This window comes from Mauremys reevesii, linkage group 4 (genome assembly GCF_016161935.1).
Source record: "Mauremys reevesii isolate NIE-2019 linkage group 4, ASM1616193v1, whole genome shotgun sequence".
In the NCBI taxonomy this organism is placed as follows: domain Eukaryota; kingdom Metazoa; phylum Chordata; order Testudines; family Geoemydidae; genus Mauremys; species Mauremys reevesii.
The window spans coordinates 91,235,546-91,260,915 of NC_052626.1; the positions used below are offsets into that span (position 1 = coordinate 91,235,546).

Sequence of the window (25,370 nt, forward strand, 5' to 3'; positions counted from 1 at the left end):
GTACTGATGAGCACAGAGATCACAAACTTAGAATCTGTAAAATATGCCAACAGTAACTTCTGAACATAATTCCTACAGAAATGGATAGGAAGATATTTCTTTCTGGCTCAGAGTCAGCAGCTTCCTAGAAGCAACTGAAGTCTCAACTGTGATAAAGATGCTACACAGATTCTACTGGTATCAGATAGTGTCTCTACTAACTGAATAAGTTTACTATCATATCTAGCCACTAGTTGGTGGACACCAAAATCAGAGAAAGGGAGAGGGGAAGGTACTAATTTGCTCAATCTTTAGTATTTCTTGCTTCGCAAGTCACTTAGGGCAGGTCTACACTAAGGGCGGGGGTCGAACTAGGGTACGCAAGTTCAGCTACGTGAATAGCGAAGCTGAACTCGAAGTACCCTAGTTCGAACTACTTACCCGTCCAGACGCCGCGGGATCGAAGTCCACGGCTCCAAGGTCGACTCCGCCACCGCCGTTTGCAGTGGTGGAGTACCGGAGTCGACCAGAGCGCGCGGGGAGTTTGAACTATCGTGTCTAGATTAGACGCGATAGTTCGAACTCCGAGAAGTCGAACTCACCGCGTCGACCCGGCAGGTAAGTGTAGACTAGCCCTCAGTGTGTCATGATTCCCCCCCACAAACAGGCTTTCAAACAGTTTAGCCAAAAAGAAGGTTAAGTGTTGCAAAGCCTGCCCCCATAAAAGGAGAAAAAGTAGTACATTTTAATAAGAATAAAAACACCATCACATTGGACTATTTATTGCGAATTATTAAAATACTGTAACGTTATGTTAAAATTTTCCTGTGAAATGAATTTGGCAGTTTAACAACATATATTCAACATGATTAATATTGTTTGCTCATTAAAGAGTTTATGACTGAATGTACTGATTGTATATTCAATCATAGCCTAATACAACATACATACAATACATACTACATACGCACATAGCCTAATACAACAAACTGAGAGGTACCAAAGTACAGTATACTTACCAGGATAAATTTTAAAAGATTGAATATATTAATGTATAACATGTAACATAAAAAGGTATTAGGTAAACTATTAACTACTTTTGAGATCTATCTTCAGAGGAAGTTGAATTTACTAATCACCTCACAGGATCAGGCCCTTAGTCTTAGAAAGCATTGTTCACTATAATTTATGGGATAAAGGAGAATGGTGTCTTACCTGTGAATTTTCTTTATAAAACCTTCCATGTCAATGAGTGTTCCTGTCTCCATAGCAACTGAAGGCAGACCAAATCTTTGCTCTGAGCCCAGGCTTTGGACTGCCCTCCAGGAAGAATATTCTAGAATGATAGTATTTTTCAGCTATGGACACTAACAAGATATAAGTTTTAAAGTGCTATTCAACTCAAACTATTTACAGCAGAGCCTTGCAATGAAGTTTAAGGATTTCCTAGGAGAACATGCTGGTTGGGAAATGGTGTGAGCAAGGGGGAACATTTCTGGTTCCTGTTGCTGCCTCAGATAGAAGGTTAAGACAAAGTGCTTCTTCAGAAAACTAAACAGAAAAAAAATTAGTAGTTTTGCAGCAAAACTCCTCGAAGCCAATGAGAAACCGGTGTGAAATTTAGTCAAAGTTATTTTCAAAATACTGAGAAAATACTGCTATAAAAGGGAGTCCTTGAGTCTACCATCTGTACATTTGGAGGCAGAAAATTCTGGAAAGTTCTTCCACAAAGGCAGTTCCAAGCAAAGAACAGAGTAAAGATCTGGTCTGCCTCCAGTTGCTATAGATATGGAGGACCACCACTCAAATTATGCTGGAATGCTCAGGAACAGTGTTCCAGCCCTTTTTGGAGGAGCTGGAATAGCATTCCAGTACTTCTGACCCTGCTCCTCACTCCAGAAGGAGAAAGAAACAGCCATCTCTCCTTCTGAAGTGGGCCTGGAAGTGAAAGAGATGAATGAGTCAGAGATAACATCTCCTTCATGCTGCCTCCTCCAACTCTTCCACTTCTGGACCCACTCTGGAAGGAGAAGTGGCGGCTCAGTAACTTGCAGCTGAGAGCCAGGTTGAGGGAGTCCCCCTCGGTTCCCCCTGGTTACTAAGCCACCATCTTTCCTTCCACAGCAGGGAGCTGGGCCTGGCAGTTCCAGCACTTCATTTTTTTAAGACTCAAGCACTATGGAAAATGCCCATTGTGAAGACTATCTGACATACAGTGTACAAGAATGCACATTAAGAATAAAATTTCATAAGAAAAGTCAGCTACACATTATCAATATTTAAATATGAAGTAGCAGCTTCTACTTTAATAATGTTGACTGCATATTATGTAATTCTTGACATGATTTACAAAACAGAAAGTTATACTTACATAACTGTGACTCTTACGGAAATCTGAAGGACTGCTTATACAGACTTTGTCTCCTTCCAAGCCAATTACTCTTTTACAGATATTTGATTTTGGGTCATTTGGGCTTTTTGCAATTACAATATCGCCTCTGGGGGAACAAATTGTAAAGAAATGTAAGTATAGAAGTCTTTGGATGAATATATATACACAACTAATAATTAATATTCATTTAATTGAAAAAATATGTATTTCTTGTTGAGAACCACTGCCTATAATCTCCATTTTTCCATGACAATTCAGCTAAAAGGACCAAAGTATTCTATATATGTTTTAAAAAGCACATTTGAAGAGACTGAATGTATAGGACTTGAATAACAAAAATACAGCTGATCATCATCTGACAAAGCCCTGAACAGGTAAAAGCCATTTACATCAGTGTGTTTGCTGCCTACTATACATAGATCATCCTCCAGTTTCTTGTATACACAGCATTCTTCAAATCCTCTACAAAACCTCTTCTTTCAGGAAACCTTCCAATGTCTATTTCTAAGAGTCTGTTACCCCCTACACTACTTCTGTTTACCCAATCATCCCTTAGTTAGAATCATAGAATATCAGGGTTGGAAGGGACCTCAAGAGGTCATCTAGTCAAACCCCCTGCTCAAAGTAGGACCAATTCCCAACTAAATCATCCCAGCCAGGGCTTTGTCAAGACTGACCTTTAAAACCTCTAAGGAAGGAGATTCCACCATCTCCCTAGGTAACCCATTCCAGTGCTTCACCACTCTCCTAGTGAAAAAGTTTTTCCTAATATCCAACCTAAACCTCCCCCACTGCAACTTGAGACCATTACTTCTTGTTCTGCATGCATCAGATTGTAAACTATAATAGTCAGGGCAAGGGCCTTGTTTTTTATGGGGCTAACAACCACTATGTACACATGCAGTGCTCCATAAAATAATAAGGTGGTATAGGGACAATATAATAAATGGTACTTTCATCATTTCTGGTGAGAAGCTCTCCCTTAACTTCATGCCTGGAAACGACAATACCAGCAGCTCAACATACAGGATAAGATAAACGAAAAATAGGAAGTCTTATTCAGTGTGATGGTCGTGTGAGAAACATGGCTAGAAGGACACAAGGGATTTTCAGTCTTTTGGCCAAAATTCCAAAAGTGACATGCACTACATCCCAGGAGAACTCTGAGTGAAGTAATCTTGTATTGTGAGACTAAAAGCAAAACTTTTAATCTGTCTTCCCTTCTAGAGATAAAATGAAATGAGACTGGCACTTACAAAAACAAATTAAAAGAAGATGAATACAGGAAAAAAGACGAGAGAGTTAGTTGCTATAGGAAATACATTGGAAAGGCAATAGAGAGATATTCATTATCGTGACAAACTTTAGAAAACTAAACATTAATCTAAACAAAGCAACATACTTCTGAATGCAATAAAAATGGCGGCTAAGATTCTCCGAAAAGACAATGTCAGAATTTTGAATTGTTGGTTCCATTGAAGGTCCAGAACACTGTAAATTTAAAAAAAAAATACTATTTGCAAAATATTTTAACTTGCATAATACTTAAGAGATTCAATTATTTGCAAACAAGTCAACAAAAAGCTATAATTTGGGGAAAACAATAGACTAGTTCTTTAGGTGTGGCCAAGAAGTACGAGACACATTTGAAAAGAGAGTGTATAAAGGTTCCTTTTGAGCTCCCACAACTTAAGTGTTATGGAAATATCAATACATTGTGCATCAGTCTACTCTGATCTCCAAAAAGACTGCTCTATACTGCACCAGCTGCCAACAAACTCAAAAGGCCATTACCAACAATTTCTGGGATGCCAGGTTTACTAGGTTTAGTGCTGGTAGAGCTAAGAGCAGGATTGGGGAAAAAATGCTTTTTTAAAGAGCTATTTGTGGTCCCAACTTTCTGCAAGGTGCTCAATGCCTTTAACTGTCATTGGTTTCAGTGGAACCTGAGGAGCTAAGTACTTTGCAATATTAGGCCTGTAATGAGAAGATAAAATTTTCATGAGGCCAACTCCTGCAGCCAGGAAGTGGCTGTTCAGTTAATCCAAAACAAAAAAAAACAAACAAACAAAACTGGACACTAACAGACTTAGAAGTTGTATCTGCAGAAATGAAGCTTGATGTTAAAATGCTGATACTACTAAAACTTTTCACTATTATAATAAAGTTCTGATTAAACCCATTATCCTTATTAGCATGAAAATATAAATTACCACAACAATTCCTCCAAGGTACTCAAAGGCACAGTGTGCTATGCAGCCATATTGAATGGTATACCCCAGAAGTCGAAAGGTTTTTCCCATGACATCTCGAAGCATAGCACAGTGTTACTGTTGTGCAGCTGGCCCTAAAGTATATTAATAAAAGGTACATAATTAGTCCATAAGCTTTTTAAAAAAAACATGCTGTATTTGCTCAATGTGTTCTATTTTTAAAAAGGAAGCCATATGTAATATTTCCAAATTAATGAGAAGACAAAGAGCAAGTTATTAGAAATAATGGAAATATTAACTCACTGCGATGAACAGCACTTGTGGTTTCGAATAGTGTACTGTTTGAACTATAATTCCAACAGTGTGTGGATAATACACAGCTCTATGACTATTTCACTCGATGAAGGAAGTGCAGTTGACTGATATGCCCAGCATATAACTGAAATGGTCTGGATGAGAACCAGTGGACAGCTGGAATAAGGGAAAGCTGGTTAGGCATGGGGAAATAATAGCTGGAAATGGCAGAGAATTTCTACTCCCTGGGCTGCAGCTTTTGTTACACAATTTTGCAGCTAGGGTTTCTTGCTGCATGTCCAGATATCACTGGTTATAAGTATACTTTCTATCTGTACTTAACTGGAAGGTTGTGATCATTCTGTTTAGATGTGGAACTTGTTAGTTTTTGCCTTTCTCGCCTGGATACTGGACTTCAGCAAAGCACTTCATTGGGGGCTACACCTGAAAACCACTTGTAAACTTCAGCTGGTGCAGAAGTGGCAGCCCACAGGGAACATATTACACCTGACCCAAGAGGCTTCCATGGTGCAATTCAAGGTATTGGTTCTGATCTAAAAAGCCTTAGTGATTTGAGTTCTGCATAAGCTAAAGACCAGCTCTCTCTTCACATACTACCCCAGCTAAAAGATTTGAGAATACAGTATTTTTTGTTTTATGTCTAGGGTAGAATGGACTCACTGCTGAAGACTGCAGAGGAGAAGCACATAGAAGGGGCTGTTTCAGCTATCATTTTTCTGGGAAAGAATTTTTTTTTTGTTCTCCTCTGTCCATGTTCTGAAGCTCTACTGAGACCTGGAAGCAAGATGGTGCCTCAGCAGAGACGAACCAGTTTCTTTCAGTGAGAACTGGAGAAGCCTACAAGTCAGGAGAGGACGTGGTGGTACTGGGCATAAAATCTCTCCTTCTGGATTGGCTGTCACTTAGATTACTAGCAGATGAGGACTCACCCAGTCATCCATACAGGTGGCATCCACCACATACATTGGTACTAAATTCATTCTATCAGAGAGGGGATATATCAGGGGTCTCAAACATGTGGTCTGCAGGCCGCATGCAGCCTGCAGAGTTATTTCCTGCAGCCCGCCATAGGCACTGACCCCACCGGCAGCCAGCGTGCCACAGTCTCGCTCCTCCGCCTACCTCCCAGTGCTTCCTGCCACCAAACAGCTGTTTGGCAGCGCTTAGGACTTTCGAGGAGGGAGGGAGGAGGAGCGGGGATGCGGCATGCTCAGGAGAGGAGTCAGAGAAGAGGCGGGGATTTGGGGAAGGGGTTGGAATAGGGGCAGGGAGGGGGTGGAGTTGGGGCAGGGCTGGGATTTGGGGAAGGGGTTGGAATGGAGGCAGAGAAGAGGTGGGGTCTCATGGACTAGACAAGCAGTCTGAGGTATGAAGTTCAGCATGTATGATTCTTTGCTATGAGTAGTTGTGAAGAATGTTTGTTAAAAGTGGCAACATATTTTGTATGAATAGTTACTTTAAAGAGTTCCTGCCATTATAGCTATGTTGATAGACTGTTAGTGTAGATCAGTGTTTCCCAAACTGTGTTCCGCGGAACACTGGTGTTCCGCATCATGTGAATAGATGTTCCATGAAAGAATCGTAATTTTAAAAAAGGGTCTTTAATTTTGTTTTTAATTTTAAATTTGGCATACTTGAAGCGTAGTTTACAACTCTTTTTGAATGACTATAATTTAACATAAAACTCTTTTTCCGGTTATTGATAGATCTCGTATTGAATATCATGGCTTAAAGAGAATGTGGCACACAGGCATGTTGACGTCTACCCCTTTTGGGCATGTTTCAGTTAATGACATCGTACCCCTTCTGCTCGAGGCTGCACGAACTGCAGTGGTACGCACACACCATTCTCTTTATGCCATGGTGAATATAACATTCACTCAGCACGTTCAAATCTGTGGGTCTTTATCGTGTGTGCGATAAGCACAACTAAACTAGCTTCACTCAAAACAATATAAATATTTGTGACAAAGAAAATTTGAAAAAATATTGTTACTAAACCAAATTACCATGGATTTGTGGGTAAAAGAAGGAATTTTGAAATGAAAAGCAAGTTCTTCTAGTACTCCAACTATGTTCGAAATAAACAAGCAAAATATTGTAACACTTCAAAGTGAGGATGAACAGTCAGTCTTTTGTTGCCAAAAAAATCTGTTAGTACTAGTGAGTTATCCAAGGTGAAAGAAAGAATTTCCACTGAAGTATATCAAAAAACAAGAAGAAGCAGGTGTTAAAAGACCAAAACGAAAGTATGATGAAAGTTATTTATCTTTCGGTTTTACATGGGTTGGAAAGAAAGATGTTCCTGATGCGCAGTGCATCGTGTGCAACAAAATACTAGCAAACAGTTCATTGGCTCCTCCTAAACTTCACAGGCATTTGGAAACCAAGCATGCTGAATACAAAGACAAAGATATAAGTTTTTTCAAGAGGCAGCGTGACTCACTTGGAAATTGTAAACTTTTGATAATTAAAATTGCTAAAACAGACAACGAAAGTGCAACAGAAGCATCTTATCGAGTAAGTTACCGTATAGCGCTTCCTGGAAAAGTTCACACTATTGGAGAAACGCTTATCAAGCCTTGCATGAAAGATATTGTAACGTGCATGTTGAGCGAGCAGTCTGGTAAAAAAATTGATGCTGCACAGTTGTCAAATAATACTATTGCACGCCGTATTAAAGAGCTTGCCAATGACACAGAAAAAGAGCTAGTTTGCCAACTGAAAAGTTGCCATGAGTATTCATTGCAGATAGATGAGTCCACTGACATTTCAAGACTTGCTGTGCTACCAGTATTTGTCTGATATAGATTTAATAATATTATTGAAGAAGACCTGCTCTTATGTGAATCTCTGCAAAGCAACACAACTGGAGAAGAAATATTCAACTGCATCAACAATTTTATCAGAAGCATGAAATTAGTTGGGGAAAATGTATTGATGTATGTACTGACGGTGCTTGGGCGATGATCGGGAAGATGAAGGGAGCTGTAACGCGAATCGTCTAAGTGTGGCACCAGAAAGCAGTAAGAACTATTGTGTTCTACACAGACAAGCACCTGCAGTTAAAAAAATACCAGCATATCTGAAATTGTGCTCGATGAAGCAGTACAAATTATCAATTTTGTCAAATCTTGACCACTTCAATCCAGGTTATTTAAAATTTTGTGCAAGGAAAGGGGTAGTCAGCACAAAGCGCTTCTTTTACATACGGAAGTGAGGTGGCTATCCAGAGGAAAAGTGCTTGTGAGGCTTTTTGGGCTTCGTAGTGAACTACTGGTATTCTTCACTTCAGATAATTCAGGATGAAAATTTAATGGCTGTCTAACAAATTCCTCATGGCTAATGAGACTTGCATATCTTGCAGATTTTTTTTGCAAAATTAAATGAAATTAATTTGTTGCTGCAAGGAAAGAATGTGACTATTTTTACTACAATGGATAAAATTTTGTTAAAAAAGAAACTGCAATTCTGGGCATCTTCTGTAGAAACGAATAACTTCAACTGCTTCCCTACAGTACATGAATTTCTGACTGAAATAAATTCTACAGGCCATGAAGAAGTTTCCAGCACCATTTTACAGCACTTACAGGACTTGCAGGCCTCTTTATTAGAATATTTTAGTACAACTACTGATGATAATGCTTGGGTTCGAAATCCCTTTGTAATTACAGCCAAACCAATCTGCTTTACTGCGCACGATTATGAAAGCCTAATTGACTTAATTTCTGACTGATTTGAAACAAAAGTTTAAGGATCTTCCACTGAATAATTTTTGGAGCAGCCTAATAGAAGAGTACCCTAATGTGGCTAAATGTGCAGTTCGAGTGCTCCTCCCTTTTGCTACAACTTATTTGTTTGAGACGGGATTTTTCTATTATACTGCAACAAAAACCAAATATAGGAATAGACTTGATGCTGCGCCTGACATGAGGATTCAACTTTCCAGCATTATTCCTAATATTAAGTGAATTTGTGATAGAAAAATGCGGAAACCCCAATCTCATTAAATCCAAATTTGTATTTCTGTTTATAAAAATAGATTTTCCTAGTAAAAATCTAATTTGTTTGGTGTTTGTGTATATATATATAAAAACATGGGGTTTTTTAGTAGAACACTATTTTTAATTTTGACTCTTGCACTTGATTTTTGTACTACTTTATACAAGCTTTCTAGTTAGCAATTGTTAGTTCAAGTTATTTTAAATTTGTATTTTTGCTTTGTTTTATAAAATAAAATATATTTGAGCATAAATAATGCAATTTTTTATTTGAAGATCAAACAACTGCAAAATAATATTATAAGTGTTCCATAATAGGCTAAAAAGTATTCTGTGTCCGAAAACGTTTGGGAAACGCTGGTGTAGATCATCATCAGTGTTACTGACCACATAAGGTCTATATATTTTATTAAAACCTCTCTTTGCATTACAGTTTTAAAAAAGTTAATACATTGACTTTTAATAGCATACTATATATTACTCTTCTTTCCCTTTTCAAGTTTGACTATACTTTTCTATCATATGAAAAGATTTCAGTGATGCAGTCCTCGGGCCAATGTACTAGTCCTCATGTGGTCCTCGTGGTGATTTGAGTTTGAGATCCCTGGGATATATTTATTCACTTTATTAAAATTAGTGGTGTGTTATAAGTGGTATTTTTCACAATCCAGGAAAGCATTTAAGCACATGCTTAACTTCTTTGTTGGATCAGGACCTAACAGCTAACTTTTACTATAAAATGCTTATTTCTCAGCTAAAATGAACTTTATGTTGGCTACCATGAAATATTTTCTACCACCTTACTAAAGGATATCCGTGTCTTGTGTAACTTCTTGGGGCTCTACCCTACAAGGTGCTGAATACCTCTTGAGAAGCAATTGGTGCTCTCAGATCTGAAGTTAAAACAAGAACTTTAGACTGTAAGCTCTTTGAAACAGGGAATGGGTCTGATTTTATGTTTTAAAAGCTGTCTGTAGGATTCTGATAGTATATTAACATAATACTGATGTGATATTTTAATCAAATAAAGAGATTGTGTCTTAACCATGGTTCTTTTTCATACACTGGTATTACATTTTACTTTTAATAAGAAACACTTCACAACCACAGAGAGAATTGTTTTTGTTAGCAATGACAAAGATTTATTGCCCAATTCACCACAGGAGTTATACTGGCAGAAAACTGCAGTAATGCAGTGGTCAATCTGTCTTTTAAAGGTGACTTCAGTGGGTACAATGCACTGCAAAAACCCACCAGTGGCAGCAGGTCTCAGAGCCTGGGTCTACAAACTCACACTAGAGCTTGGGCTCTGAAATTTAGCAAGGGGGACAGATCTCAGATTCTGAGCTCCAGTCCAAGTGTGAATGCCTACGCTGTTACTTTCAGTACCACAGTGCAAGCCCAAGTCTGTAAGCCCAGGCTCTGAGACTCACTGCCACATTTTTGTTTTTGTTTTTTTGCAGTATACACCCAGAAAGACTATTCACATGAGTAAGGGTTTCCATGACTAGACCTAATATGAGGGAGAATGCATCAGTCTCACTGGAAAAAACCACCCCACACTTGTTAACAGAGGCTTTATTTAGACACCAGAAAATAATAAAATTGTGGATATGAAAAAAAAATTGAGACTCCTGGAGTTTGAGTATGTTGATATTTGCGGTGCATTGTTCAATACAGTAATCTCTAAATTCTAAGTTTTCCACATAGCTCCTATTTAAGTAAATAAGAAAGCCTATTATGATCAACACCTTAAATTTCTATAATTCTAGTTTACCAAAATACAGACAACACTATGTAAACAGATATTCTGCTGCTCTGTTGACCCAGCCTTTCAAGAAAATTCTAGTCAAACCACGAGAGAAAGTGCCAACTTTTAAGCCTAATTAGAACCATTGAAATGTAATTATGGTAACATGTACATTTCTTTCCCACCCCACTCTTCCCAAAATTATCAAGGAAACAGATTTAAAAATATTAAGTTAATGCAGCGTGAAGGTTCCACAGGTAAATTTATTTTTAAAAAAACAACAAGAAATAGAGGCTTCTACAGGAATATTAACTCAACCAAACTCCACATTTTGGATGAAATCCTGGCCCTTTAAAGACAATGGGAGTTTTACCATTGACTTCAATCAGGCCAGTATTTCTCTCCCTCTGCTCCATATTTGATAAAATAAAGAAATAAAAAATATTATCTATCTGCATTCAGGCTTAGTTAACACTGATGTATAAATCTTCACTTCTGTATTTTATGACAATTTTAAATGGGAAAACATAGGATTACATTTACATTGAGTTAAACACTGTATTTTATTTGAGCAAAACTCTCATAGAAATAAATGGGAGTTTTACTTGAATAAAGATAGAACTAAAGCCTAGATTTGCTTTGTATTTAGTATTTACCTGTAAAGATACATAAAAAGCAGAATAATGTTGACAAAAATATTTTTGACAATTTTTTTCTTGTAGTTTCTTATTCCAAAAGCATTTGCTTAACACCTTTCCTGTCAAAGATCACCATCATGGTAAACTTAAATGAGCAATGATTTAGTATACTTAATTTAGCCAGGTAAAAAAATTTACAATAGTGGAACAGAATGTAACCAAAAAGATTTCAGTCATATAGTGAAATTACCAACAAAAACTTTCACAACTAGTGGCTAAGACAGTGTATAAAAGGGTAGAAATTCACTAATTTATAAAGGGATCAAATCATGAAAAACCTTGTAGATCAATCAAGCAAAATCTTAACATCAATTATTTGCCTAATTTGGTACATGTAATGTCTGGAACACAGTATGTGCCGAAGACCTTGTGTAAGCTGATACTTGAACAACTCCATTTTGAACTAATTGCAATTTCATTAAGAGTCATTCTGGAGACCCAGAAAAGTGACTTGGCTTTAATCAACCCAGAATATTTAAAAGTATGTACTAAAGCCTTGATTCTACAGAGAGAAAGGCTGTTAGCCTAGAAATGTTTTTAGGGTGATAAAAGGAAGACTGAGTGGTGGCAGATCGATTAGAGTCATATGACAAGTGTGAATTAATGACCACAACATTTCTAGCAAAAGTTGCAATAGCAATATTTATCTCCTACAGTAATTGCTAGAGAGGCTGCCTCAGCCAGAAGTCAACATAAAAGCCCAAGAAAAATACCCCAGTGTTGTTAGACTTCAGACTGATCTAATTCTGAAACACCATGTTAATATATCAGAGGGGTAGCCGTGTTAGTCTGGTTCTGTAGAAGCAGCAAAGAATCCTGTGGCACCTTATAGACTAACAGATAACTAACTGTTAGTCTATAAGGTGCCACAGGATTCTTTGCTGCTTCATGTTAATATATGATTATATTAATACAGCAGAAAGACCTCAGCCACTTGTGGATGGTCCATAATAAACAACAGAAAAATCCTAATTTTATAAATTAAAGAATTTTTTGTTGCACTACATTAAATATAAAAATATTTAACTTTAACACTGTGGGAAATAGAAGCACACAATAGTGATAAGAACAAAAGCAGGAGAGTAAAAAAAGAGCCAATATGTTGTGCCCCATTCCTGCCTGATAAATGGTGTAGAGTTTATTTTCAAATGGGACTGGTAGAGAAAGACTTCTCATTAAGAAAACATGGGTTTCTTGCAGAGAAACAAAGTTCTACTGTGGGACTACTGGCTGGGTTAACAACTTCCAATAATTAAAAATCACAAGTGTCACTTCCCTGATCTGAGGAGAAACTTGTTATTTCACCAAGCTATTACATACTTGGTAGTGTACCATACCAAGCACATGCCATAAATTTATTCTCAAAGCTTTGTAAAGAACATACTACTAAACTCCATCATCCCCTGGCTAACTCTGAATTGACCAGCAACACTTTCTGAAGTTTTCAAGGAAATAAAGAATCTGGTAAAATGGCAATTGCTCTACCTACTGCTCCAACAGCCATTATAAAATTGCCCCCTAACCCAGGGAAATGTACAGCAAGCCAAGAGGTCTCAAGTTCTGTTCCCAGTTCTTTTACTCACTGGCCTTAATTCTCTGCACTTCACAAGATTTAAGTCAAGTCTCACTCCACTACCCCAGGAAGTAGAGGGAGATTATTACTCCTATTTCACATACTGTGTAAGAGAGGAACAGTGAATTCTAGTGAAATATTCAGGACATAGGATATTCTTTATAAAGATGCAAAAATCACTTGACTGCTATAAGTATTTAAGATAATTTATAGTTCAGATATAGTTATACATAGGTTTTTTTATGGGATAGTTTCATAAAGTTCCCTTCACTATTTTAGTCAGTAGTATATTAATTAATGAATAGCAAAACAATTAAAATCCCAAAACAAAGTTTTCAGTTTAAACAGTAAGACTTCAATGAAATCATTTGTATATGACACATTTACGGCATAGTCCAATCAACTACAAAAACTTATGGTTCATTAACTTCTTTAAAATAAAACTGTGGCACTAATACTACTATTGTTGTGCTCTTGCACATTAGTAAGATCACATAATGTACATTTCCCTGGAAAAAATTATTCATCAGCACACTTAAATAGCATTTTATTAATTATAAAAATATTAATATCTTCGCATCTTCAGGTGCCATATTAGTCAAATAGTTCATTTCAATACATTGTCTTGACAGCAGGCAACTACAGCAGATGTAAACATAAAAGCAATATTCGTGATTAAAACCAGTTATTTGAACATTCAAGTCAGAGACCCATTGACAGCTTAATGCATTTGCTGTATAAACTTCCTTATCACACAAATATTAGCATAAAATACCGTTAATATTTTATGACTAATTCCAGATATTGCTATGTACTTATTGCAGAACTCTGACTCTTAGTTTTTAAGCTGAAAAAAAGAGGTTGATGGAAAAAGTTACACATCCATATTAAATTGTATTCTACACAATAAATATTTTATAAGAAAGCATAGTTTATATTCTGCAGCAAAGAATATAAAATGCAATTACTAATATCTTCTGCTCATTTTTCTTACATATTCTATGCCTTTGTCACCTGACTTTTTTGTTTATAAAATTAATCACAGCTAGCAGGATAGAAATCACTTTGAGCTTCATGAATGACATCCAAGAGATGGGAAAGGATTAGTTCTCAGTTGCTGCCAGTTATAGCACCAGGTGGCTTTTTCTGCAGTGAAGGTGTTACCGATAATCCCATTACATTGGTACTAAATCTTGCAGACATCAAAATTATCACCAAGGTTCCTTTTCATCCCATCCTTTCCAAATGACTGGAAGTCGCTTCACCTGAAAGAAGTCAAATCCACATGCAGCTGCTGTTTTAGCAGCCAGCGGACTCCCTGAGAATGCCAATTGTGATCCAATTTCGCTGTGCTGGTGGCCCCCTATTCCCTGTCCAATAATACATCTGTTAAAAAATCCTACAGCTACAAATCAAGTTTAATCCTACCAGGGACCTCATGTTGGTCTTGTCTTCCAAAAAGGCAGCAGGTTCTGCTGTCTATCTCTGCTAGTGTCTGGGGAATACCCTTTAAATCCCAACCCTACTTAGAAGAATAAGCTAAGGATCACAAAACATGACCTCAAAAACCCTGATATGACTATATTCTGACCCAGAGGCATTCATTCTAGGTGAAGATTAGAACTTTGCATAATAAGATTACACAGCAAGTGAATGATATCAAGGGACTATCCATATGCAGCCGCCTGGTTTTCTATAGACAGCCTGTGCTCTGCAATATGCAGTACAGACGAAACAGAGCTTGGTCTTTCTAGCTGAAATAAAATAGATTCACATAAATTAGTTGGCCATTTCCAGATTCCTAAATCCCCTATTACATCTTTTATTGACAGCTCCTGTGAGGATAGCACAAATGTTATTCCTTTTTTATTCTCTGCTTCTGTAACAGTCACACTCTAAGTGAAAAGTACATAGATTATGTCTAGAAATTAACATCTTGTTTGCTGTAATCTTGGATTACAATTGCCTATGTACATAATAAAATTAGGAAATCAACATCTCCCTATTACCAATGGCATTATGTAAAACAAATGTTTAACATTTTGTGCCAATACTTTAAATGCAGAAAGCACATAAAGCAGCAGCCAATAAAATACAGTTAAATTAAATATAATTTCCCTAAAACAGGCTTTATGGATTACAGTAAAAATGTTTGATCATATTTTTATTATTCAAAAAAATCTATATATTCTTCTTCTATTGTAAATGAATCATACACTACTTATTGATTGAGATAAATTATCAATTTTTCCTGAATACAAAGAATGAACCCACCTTTCTTCTCAGGGTATGTCCATACTACAGGCACTACAGTGGCACAACTGCAACGCTGCAGCTACGCTGCTGTAGTTCTTGTAATGTAGATACTTACTCCAGCAACGAGTGTTTTTCTGTTGCTGTAGTAGATCCACTCCCTAGAGCTAGGTCAACGGTATCTACAACAGCGCTTAGGTCAGTTTAACTACATCTCTTAAGGGTGTGAATTATTCAGAGGGATGTAGCTAGGTTGACCTAAGCTTTAGGTGTGTAGGCCAGGTATAGTGTAACATCACAACTCACATCAGTGATTTTTCACAAAAGGTACGCTAGACTTTTTTAAAAATCAAGGTACATTAATGAAATCAGAAGGAATATTGAACTATTAATTACATTCAGGTCAAGTGTTTAAAATGATAGCCAGGATGTGAATAATTTGTGTAAAACCTTTTTTCATACTCAGGCTCCTGTAGGAGATCCTAATGTAACATGATCTAGAAGAGATGGAAAAACAGAGTAGTGCATCACATTTAATAGGAAAATATGTCCTATATAAAATATGGATACTTTTGTTTTTAATTATCACTCAAATTAAAGAGAACATTTAGAATACCTTGTTACATAGAAGAGCTATACTGTTTAGTTACTCCTTCCAAGAATAAAAGAGATAAATGGATTTTTCTCCCATTCCACTGATTTCTTTAGTAAGCAAGATTACAAAATAATGAGCAGGCAGTCCTCTCACACAGAAGAGCCCACTAGAGAAGACCAAGGGAAGGAAAACTGATATTTTCTTCATTAAGCTTTCAACAGGTCTTTCCAATGAGGTAGGGGACAGGGTTTGATTCTACTGTATTTCAAATCCAGATGCATACAGGGTTCAGCCCCCAAAACTTGCGGATCTTGGAGGATTTGCTGTCTGTTACTCTTCATCAACTCTTTCACCCTTCCTTGCAGCACAATTCCATCCTCAGGTGACTTCAAGAAGTCTAACCATGCAAGCCCTTACTCATTTAAATCAATACTTTGGAGTGGATGGAACTACTCATATGAGTAAGGACTACCGGCTTACATGAGAATGGATCTGATCTTACAAACCTTGCATCATCATATTAAGATTTCAGTATTTGGAACAATTCTCAATGACTGCCTTCTAGAGGTAAAATAGGATCCCCAAACAACCCACTCCACCACATACAGCATTGCACTAATGACTATGTATATTCCGGAGATTGTGTCTTCCTCCATAACACTATATATTGGACTGTGTTGAAGATAGGGTATTCACTTGATTGACCAGAGGTCTGATCATTCATGGCAAGTTCTAGGGATCTCAGTGCTACTGAACTATTTGTTTAAAAGTGAACTGCAAAATGTCAGGCTAGGGACTCTAAAGATGCTGGGAAACAAACAATGTGGCTCATTCCCCAATGACATTGCTGAAGGCTTCCATTTGTATAAAGACTAAGATAGCATATGATCACACAGCAAGTTCAACTACCTACTCTACTACTGTAATTACAGTATCTCTAGTCCAGCTGTTAGTAAGGGCACTTTCTAGAGGTGAGAGAGAGTATTTAAGGTAAAAATTTTAATGGCACCTAAGTGACTTAGGCCCCTAAGCTCCATTTTTCAAAAGTGACTTAGGCCCTAGAAAGTCTATGGGACTATGGAACCTAAATCACAGACTTCAAAGGGCCTAAGACACTCAGCGTTAGGCACTTTGGAAAATTTCACCCTGGATTTATTCTCCCCATTGGACTAAAACACAATACTTCATATTCACCATCACCAAAACCAGCTGGATAGAAAACATTTGAGTGTTTTAGCAAATTTAGTTTTAGCTTAAACACTGGCCTGACTGAAGTCATCAGTGGAGTGAGGTTGTTCAGAACTTTAAAGTACTCTACATTTTAAAAAAATTACTTCACATAATACGAAATATTAAGACGAGCAGTAAATGAGTGCTAAGTTGGAGTGGCCACTAAAAATAGTTTTAAAATCAAATCAAACATAGACAAGACTGATCTCAGCATTTCCTGAAAAATATAGGAATCTCAAAATGAAATATTCGGGTATAGCAACAGGGACTTAATGAATGACTTTTTAATATTCTTTACCTGTGTTTTTCTCAGTTAACTACAGTTTCATTTAATAAAGCAAAAATGTATATTCTTGCTATAAAAAGCCAAATGCTAACAGGTAAAAATGAAGGGTGAAATTCTAGCCCCATGGTGACCAGATGTCTCGACTTTATAGGGACAGTCCAGATTTTAGGGGCTTTTTCTTATATAGGCTCCTATTATCCCCCACCCCTGTCACGACTTTTTACACTTGCTATCTGGCCACCCTAAGCCCCACTGAAATAAAAATATTTGCATTTTGCATTTTATCTGCAAAAAGTACCCTAAATAACAAGATGGATGCAAATAAAGCATATAATACTGCTACTTCCCTACATAAACTTTATCAGCTTTCCCAAAGCTCCTTTTTTGCTATTAAGCTTTCAGTACATAAAACCAGACATACGTTCATGGATTCTGATTATACACTTAATTCTTCATAATGCAACTTTTACAATAATTGCTCAAACCATGCACACTTAACTGCTCTGTGTTTGTATAATAAGAATGAATTAAAAGCAATATTTTATCATGTGGCTGCAAAATTTCATAATAGTGTTATTTCTGGGTTTTTTTTATATAAACACAAATTCTGTAAGTTCTTCTCTACTTATGGATACAAGTACTAAAAAAAAGTACTTTCCAAACATCAATAGATGAGTGCAATGATATTCAGTCTAAGTTAATCCCTAGACATCCAAATCTATGAATAAAAATTCATCAGTTTTAAATACACTGAGCCTATTAAGCAAGAACAAAAGCATATGCACAAAAGAGCTTTTAATATATTTCAAAGCCCACAAGAGCCATGGTCTCATTAAAATTATAAATTACACAAACATGGAATGAAGATTCAAACTGCAGTGCAGCTAAGCAGATTACAGAAAACCCCGCGTTCCATATGATAACACACCATGGCCCTCCCAGATGGGGACTTGGAACAAAAAGGCCATCACTGCAGCTAGGGAAAACCTCCTTGTGATCTCTGGTTTCTGTTCAGCAGATGACAGCCAAATAATATGTTGATTATTCTGTTTGTGCTGCTAAGCTTGTAAGATGGAATAAAAGCGATATGATCTATTGTGAACTCAATGCTAATGTGTTGCTCCACTCATAAATAATATACTGAATTTATTTTGAAACTCTCTTTTTATCTGTTTCAGTTTTTAAATGCATGAACTAAAATAAAAGCCAGCATAAACTATTATTTAATTTGATGTTTTTCAAGTAAAAAAATGCAACTGACACAATAATAGGTGAGAAAACTGACTACTTAGTGAATCAAATGAAGTACAGGCACCTTTCTCAAATTTAGCACAATGATTAGAAGGGTCGCGCACTGCAAGGTGCTGAGTACCCACAACTCTTATACATTTCAGTGGAAAAGGAGAGCACTTAGCAGCTTGTAAGATATGTGCTTGTATTTTAGTGTAGGAAATTAACTTGAATTTTGGAATTTGAGTATGTCAAATAGTTGTTAATACTGCAATATCAGATATCCTATTACTGCAAAACACTTATACCTTTAATCTTATATTCATCTTTGGCTGCAATTTTTATGTACAGAATAGTACTAACACTATTCAGTGTCATATTCACCGTAGGATACAGCCAGCCTTGTACCAAGTACAGAAATGTGTCAGTGATTATCTTGTTTCTTCCGAGTTTACAATCATGGATTGCTCCGAAGTGGACTATTTGGCTTGCTATATTTTATGCTCATAATAAATTATACTTCTAAAATCTTTTTAGGGAGGAGCAGGGCCGGTGCAACCATTTAGGTGACCTAGGTGGTCGCCTATGGTGCTAGGATTTGGGGGGCGGCATTTTCTTCGGCGGCGGCCGGATCTTCGGCTGCCGCCAGCATTTAGGCAGAGGGAGCTGGGGCAGGGGAGCGCGGGGAGGGCCACCTGCAGCAAGTAAGGGGGGGCGGCACGCAGGGGAACTCCCTGCCCCAGCTCACCCTTGCCCCGCCTCCTCCTCCCTGAGCACTCTGTGGCTGCTTCACTTCTCCCGCCTCCCAGGCTTGCGGTGCCTAAGCTGATTGGCGCCGCAAGCCTGGGAGGCGAGAGAAGTGAAGCAGCGACGGCCTGCTCGGGGTGGAGGTGGAGAAGGGGTGAGCTGGGGCGGGGAGGGGTGCCTCAGGGTGGAGGGGGGAGCTGCCACAGGGGGGCGCCTCAGGGCAGAGGGGGGGCGTTCGGGGACAGGGGAGGGCGCAAGGTGGAAGTTTCGCCTAGGGCACGAAACATCCTTGCACCAGCCCTGGGGAGGAGGAAAAGCAGTGGTTAACTGTGTAAGATTTCTGCTCATCTAAGGATGCCACATGCACATTCCCAGTTCACCAGCCACCACACCACTGACCCAATTACAAACTTAGAGGAACTGTATATTGATAGGGCTCTACATGTCTTATTTAACATGGAGACTTCACAAAAATCTAGGATGGGACCATAAAGGAAAAGCTGAAATACTACAGGAAAATTTTTTAAACAGACTGAACTATAAAGTATATATTATACAGCCAAACAGAGGTTATCTAGTAAAAACTGAGTAGGCATTCGCTTCCTCAGGCCTCTTGAACTTAGGATATTCTGAACTTTATTTTAAACCTATTTACCCCTTGAATTTGTAAAAAACAAATGAAAACGTATCACATATATGGCTGTTGGAGCTTGAAAAAAGGTTACCGTAATTCATTTAATTTAGCAACTTTGCCTGAAAAAAAATCAGACCATTTAGAAAAAAAAAAACTCTAAAAAAACAAAATGTGTACATGCCAAAGGGGTCTTCAATCCCCTTACAAGGGTTTATTGCTTCTGAATGTAATGTCTTTTATGCCCAAGATGTTAAAAATCTGGTTTGCAGAATAGGCCCAATGGTCTGGCAACAGCATAAAAATGTCAAGTCCAGAAGCTGTCTCTCACTTCCAAGTCTGCTGGAGCCTCAGTTCGTCAAGGAGGGTTGATGGAAGCTTGTTGCTCAAGAACTTCTGCCAAACAATTTTCATAACAATACAAAAATCTGTCTGAGGGCAGGTCATTGCCTTTCTCCTCTTGACCAGAAAACGGTCCTTATAAACATAATCTCCCTTTCAAAGAGGGAATGCAAGTAGGGAAAATATGAGGATCTCAGAATGAAGTGTTTGCAAAGTTTTAGACAAAAGTCAGAAAATTTTTACTGAGAATTTTACTCCCTCCAGTGCTGGAAAGAAGTGCCCCACCACAACAAAAAGGCAAACAGATAAAAAACAAATGAAGGACCTTTGATGACATATTGTGGTTGCCAGTATACAAGTTAAGCAAGTTTTTCCAATCACATCGCCTGTCCCATCCGAAAAGAGAGGTAACAATCTAGTGATCAGTACACAGGAACTCCTGAATTCTCCCACCTCTAACATGGCTACTTCTGTGATCTAGAGGCAAGCTGCTACATCAGAACCTGTTTCAGTAACCCCATCTTTAAAAATGAAATAATATTTACTTATGTCACAAGCTTGTTGTGCTTATTTATGTTTGCAAAACATCTTGAAGATGAAAAGTGATACACAAGAGCCAAGAATTACTACAGAACATATCTCACCAAGCTCCTTATACAAAAATAGACTTATAACCAAACAAGAAAGCTTACAAGAAATACTATATTAAAAAAGTTTAATCAGAGAAATCTAAAATTGCTCTGTCTTTTCTTCCATGCCATCTCAATTCATGGACTGCCATTCCTGAGCAGATCTGCAAGGCCTGAACTTTTATTCAAATCTTCATAAGGGATTTGAATGTGGAGAGGGTAGGGATGTTGTGAACCTACTCAGACCTTGCATTCAGTGCAGAGGGGCCTGCATGGAAGACGGCACGGAGCAATTATCACTTTTCAGATATAACTCTTTAAATACATTGTTGGCCCAAACCTTTTAGAAATATTAGTTCTTATAAAGATAATCCTTTGGTTATAAGTATATATTTGTATGTAAGAATCTCAATAGGGTATGTAATTTAACATATATAGGAACAATGATTTTTATAAATCACTTTTCATCTATATTTCAACATATACAGACAATCCTAAATTACTCTGCCACCATGCTATTATAGTTAGATAAACAGTGATTTAATGTTTTGTATCAGGGCTCTTATATCCGTGTTTATCAGTTAAAACCAAAAATTAGGAGCCTTACAGAAATAGTATGTGTGACTCAGATGTGACTTGTACCACAAAATGTGTATGGACATTGGTTAAACCACATAAAAAAAGCATAATACTCAGCTGTAGCTGCTGGAAGAGGGCTAACTGTGCTATTTGCAAGGACTGCTGCTGGAACTCCCCAAGAGATCACATCCATGCATTAAATGATGTTGGCATATGCCTCCATTTTAACTACCAAACCCATTGCTCAGATTTCTCAGAAATCTCCACAGAAACTATTCTTGATGGAAAATTACATTTTTGACTAGTAACTATTTTAAAAGGTCAGGCCATCATGAAGCCTGATGGTAGCCTATTCTTTTAGCTATTTGAATATGCAGATGGAGAATGAATATCTGGATGCTACTGGCTTACCAAGGTGACGACATCTCAAAGTGCCAAATAATTTGTTCAGATGGTAGATAACATCCTGCAAATATTTACCTATTTTGATTTTATGCTGGTAGCCTACCTCAGTCCAAATTCGTTGGGATTAGCGCTTGCTGCATGATTTTGTACCACACTGAATAAGATTTTAAGATTTTTTTTATTTCTTGTGACAAAGAAATATAATGTGTCTAGCCATCTACATCTATGGGAATCTATATTTTAAACATCTGATGGGATATTGTAGGCCCACAACTTTCCTTGTATTTGCATAAACCAAACATATCTCCATACAATGAGACACAGATCTAAAACAACTCTGTCCCAAGGCCATAAACAGTCTGACTTCATACCAACACCTTTGCCTTCCCAATCCAAGATTTTCACAGTCATGTTTACCCTACTGTTCAGCTTATCCAGTCTGAATCAACATTTTATTAGGGCATCACTGCTTGTCTCCCTAGAAGAAATGTACATATTACCATATAAGGGGAAAAAAATTCTCACAGTACCCATAATGACAAGGTCAAAATTCATTGTGCTGGAAGAAATAAATAATATTTGGACTAACTAAAATTTATCATCTACTTTTGAGCTATTTCCATTTAATTACCATAGTTGACCTAGTCCACTCCAACCTGAGGAGTTCCTGCATCTCAGCTAATATATTTTATGTTACTCAATTTAAAACTGTCATGTTAGACCCTGCTGAAAATTAATCTGCTGAAAAACAACAATTTGTGACATTGGCAATACAGATTCCATATTCCACATCTAATAGGAGTTGATTGTAAAAACATATTAAATATTAGAAACTACTGGGTAACAGAAAGGTGGTCTTCCTCATCTAGTATATGAACAATAGGATCCTGCACCACTGAAGTCAGTGGGAGATTCATCATTGGCTTCAATGGGTGCAGGATCAGACCCTATTTAGGAAAATTTCAGTGTGGCAGAAGAGAAACTTCAGCAGATGGCAAAATTGCTGTGAGAAAAATACTTCTGTTCTTTTAAAAAAAAAATTACATGCAACTTTAATCTGGACTCAGAAGCCTACTCTCGGATACACTACTATATTCACTAAAGCAGGGGTTGGCAAACTTTCTGGCCCAAGGGCCACATCTGGGTATGGAAATTGTATGGTGGGCCATGAATGCTCATGAAATTGGGGGTTGGAATGCAGGACGGGCTCCAGGTGGGAGTGCGGGCTCTGGGGTTAGGCCAGAAATGAGGAGTTCAGGGTGCAGGAGGGGGCCCCGGGCTGGGGACGGTGGGTGCTTCAGCTGGGGTGCAGGCTCTGGGATGGGGATGGGAATGAGGGGTTGGGGGTGCAGGAGGGTGCTCTATGCTGGGACTGAGGGATTCAGAGGGTGGGAGGGGGAACAGAGCTGGGGGTTAGGGTGCAGGAGGCCGTCAGGGGTGCAAGCTTTTGGAACTGAAGCAGCTCCCGGAAGCAGCGGCATGTCCCCACCTCTGGCACCTATGTGGAGGTGCGGTCAAGCAGCTCTGCATGGTGCCCCATCCACACATGCTGCCCCTGCAGCTCCCATTGGTCACAGTTCCCAGCCAATGAGAGCTGCGGGGGTGGCACTTGGGGCAAGGGCAACATGCGGAGCCCCCTGGCTGCCCCTCCGCATAGTAGCTTGCAGTAACAAGCCTCTGCTTCCAGGAGCCGTGCGGAGCCATGGCACATATGGACAGGGGCAAGCCCCGCTCCCCAGAGGGAGCTCAAGGGCCGGATTAAAACATCTGAAGGGCTGGATGTGGCCCCTGGGCCGTAGTTTGCCCACCCCTGTACTAAAGTGTCCGTGGACTGCTTCTTCAATTGATTTTTGTTATCCAGATTTTTTTTATCTCGAAATTACTATAGAGCTATACCACCATCTGAAGCATTACTGTTTGTTTCTGAATAATGTAAAATAGATGGGCAGCTCTCCACAGTGAATCTCTGTAGAAAAAATAATTCAACAAGCAATGAGAACCAGAAACCTGAAAAAAGTTTTGAAAGTGATCACATCATAAGCAACCAATTACTTGTCAGGATCTGAGCAATCCTCAGATCTCCAGCCTAAGTATTTGGCAGCATATAGGTCTCACTCTGGCCTAGAGGGGACCAACAAAAACACACTTTCCAATGAAATGCTGGCTGTAGTGCTGAGGAGCTCTATTAGTACTGTCCATACTCCAGCACTTGCTGAGATGGCTGATTTTTAATGGAAAGACAGATGATCAGTACAGACTCAGTCTGTAGCAACATGAAAAGCAAAAGGCAAAAAACACAACCCTTAGGGCCCAATTTCTTCGAAACCTCAACTGTGTCAATTCCTTACCTGCCCAATAGCAGAAAACACCTGGGAATATACAGCAGCAACTAGATACTGTACTGAAGTACTGATTGTTCTTACCTGTACACATTTATAAGAAAGATATCTGATGATTCGGACAGTGTAAAACCTTTCAGAAGTGGTGTGTCAAGTCTTCATTCATTCACTCTAATTTAAGGTTTCACGTGCCAGTAATACATTTTAATGTTTTTAGAAGATCTCTTTCTATAAGTCTATAATATATAAATAAACTATTGTTGTATGTAAAATAAATAAGGTTTTAAAAATGTTTAAGAAACTCCATTTAAAATTAAATTAAAATGCAGAGCCCCCCGGACCGGTGGCCAGGACCCGGGCAGTGTGAGTGTCACTGAAAATCAGCTCGCGTGCCACCTTCAGCAAGCGTGCAATAGGTTGCCTACCCCGGTCTAAAATAAAATCCCAAAATAAATATAATGGGTATTTTGTTTTACATTAGGGGAATTCATTGCAAAGTGAAATACATATACTAATCACAACCATTCAAACAAATGTATATGGATATACATATATTATTTATATATTATCTGCATATCTTAAAACATCCCCAAGTGTTCATATACACTCATGAAGCCATCCGCACCACAAATTAGCATCTAGTCCATGGACATTTTTGGTACTGCATCGTAATGTTTTCAGCTATATTAATATTATCTTTGCAAAACTGTCACAAAAATTCACCAGTTCATGCACAACATTTACTTCCCACCCTTTCCATGATGATGATGATGATGAAATAACTGACTACATTTTACTCATTCTGGGCAAGTAAAATTTTGTAAGGTTCATTTGTATTCCATATTAGTATGTGTTTTATGTATCAGAAATTACGGACCTGGTTTTTAAAAGTGCTGAACACTCAGAGCTCCATGCAGCATGATTAAAGTCGCCAGCAAATTACGGTAAATCACCAGATATAATCATGATTTAAATAAGAAACAGGAAACCTTGATTTAAATAATCGATTTTAATCTTGTTTTGCATTTGTACATTTCAGTTATTTTCCTAAAGAAGGAATGATTCTCACTGGTTGGTAACCATTCAAAAGTGTTGATTTGCAACTAAATATCACCTATGCATTAAATTTGGTGCTTCTTTTTGCTCACCAGGATGCACTGTATCTATGCACATTTATTTAAGC

General features: G+C 38.0%; 1 protein-coding gene across 11 annotated transcripts in view; it reads right to left on the reverse strand.

Annotated features, from left to right (window-relative positions):
* The window catches only part of IMMP1L (inner mitochondrial membrane peptidase subunit 1), an 80,276-nt gene that overhangs the window by 31,756 nt on the left and 23,150 nt on the right, over window positions 1-25,370 (reverse strand). For 5 of the 11 annotated variants that reach the window (XR_005597782.1, XR_005597785.1, XR_005597784.1 and 2 more), the window contains 4 exons: window positions 4,888-5,055; window positions 4,585-4,718; window positions 3,774-3,862; window positions 2,351-2,477 (listed from right to left, as the gene is read on the reverse strand). Coding sequence is in view for 1 of the 11 variants with exons in the window: in XM_039535845.1 (XP_039391779.1) it covers window positions 2,351-2,477; window positions 3,774-3,862; window positions 4,585-4,689 (321 nt within the window). In the remaining 10 variants the exon portion in view is untranslated. Of the gene's footprint in view, window positions 1-2,350; window positions 2,478-3,773; window positions 3,863-4,584; window positions 4,719-4,887; window positions 5,056-25,370 lie in introns of those variants that run through there. The other 6 variants (XR_005597783.1, XR_005597788.1, XR_005597787.1 and 3 more) reach the window with 2 other exon arrangements.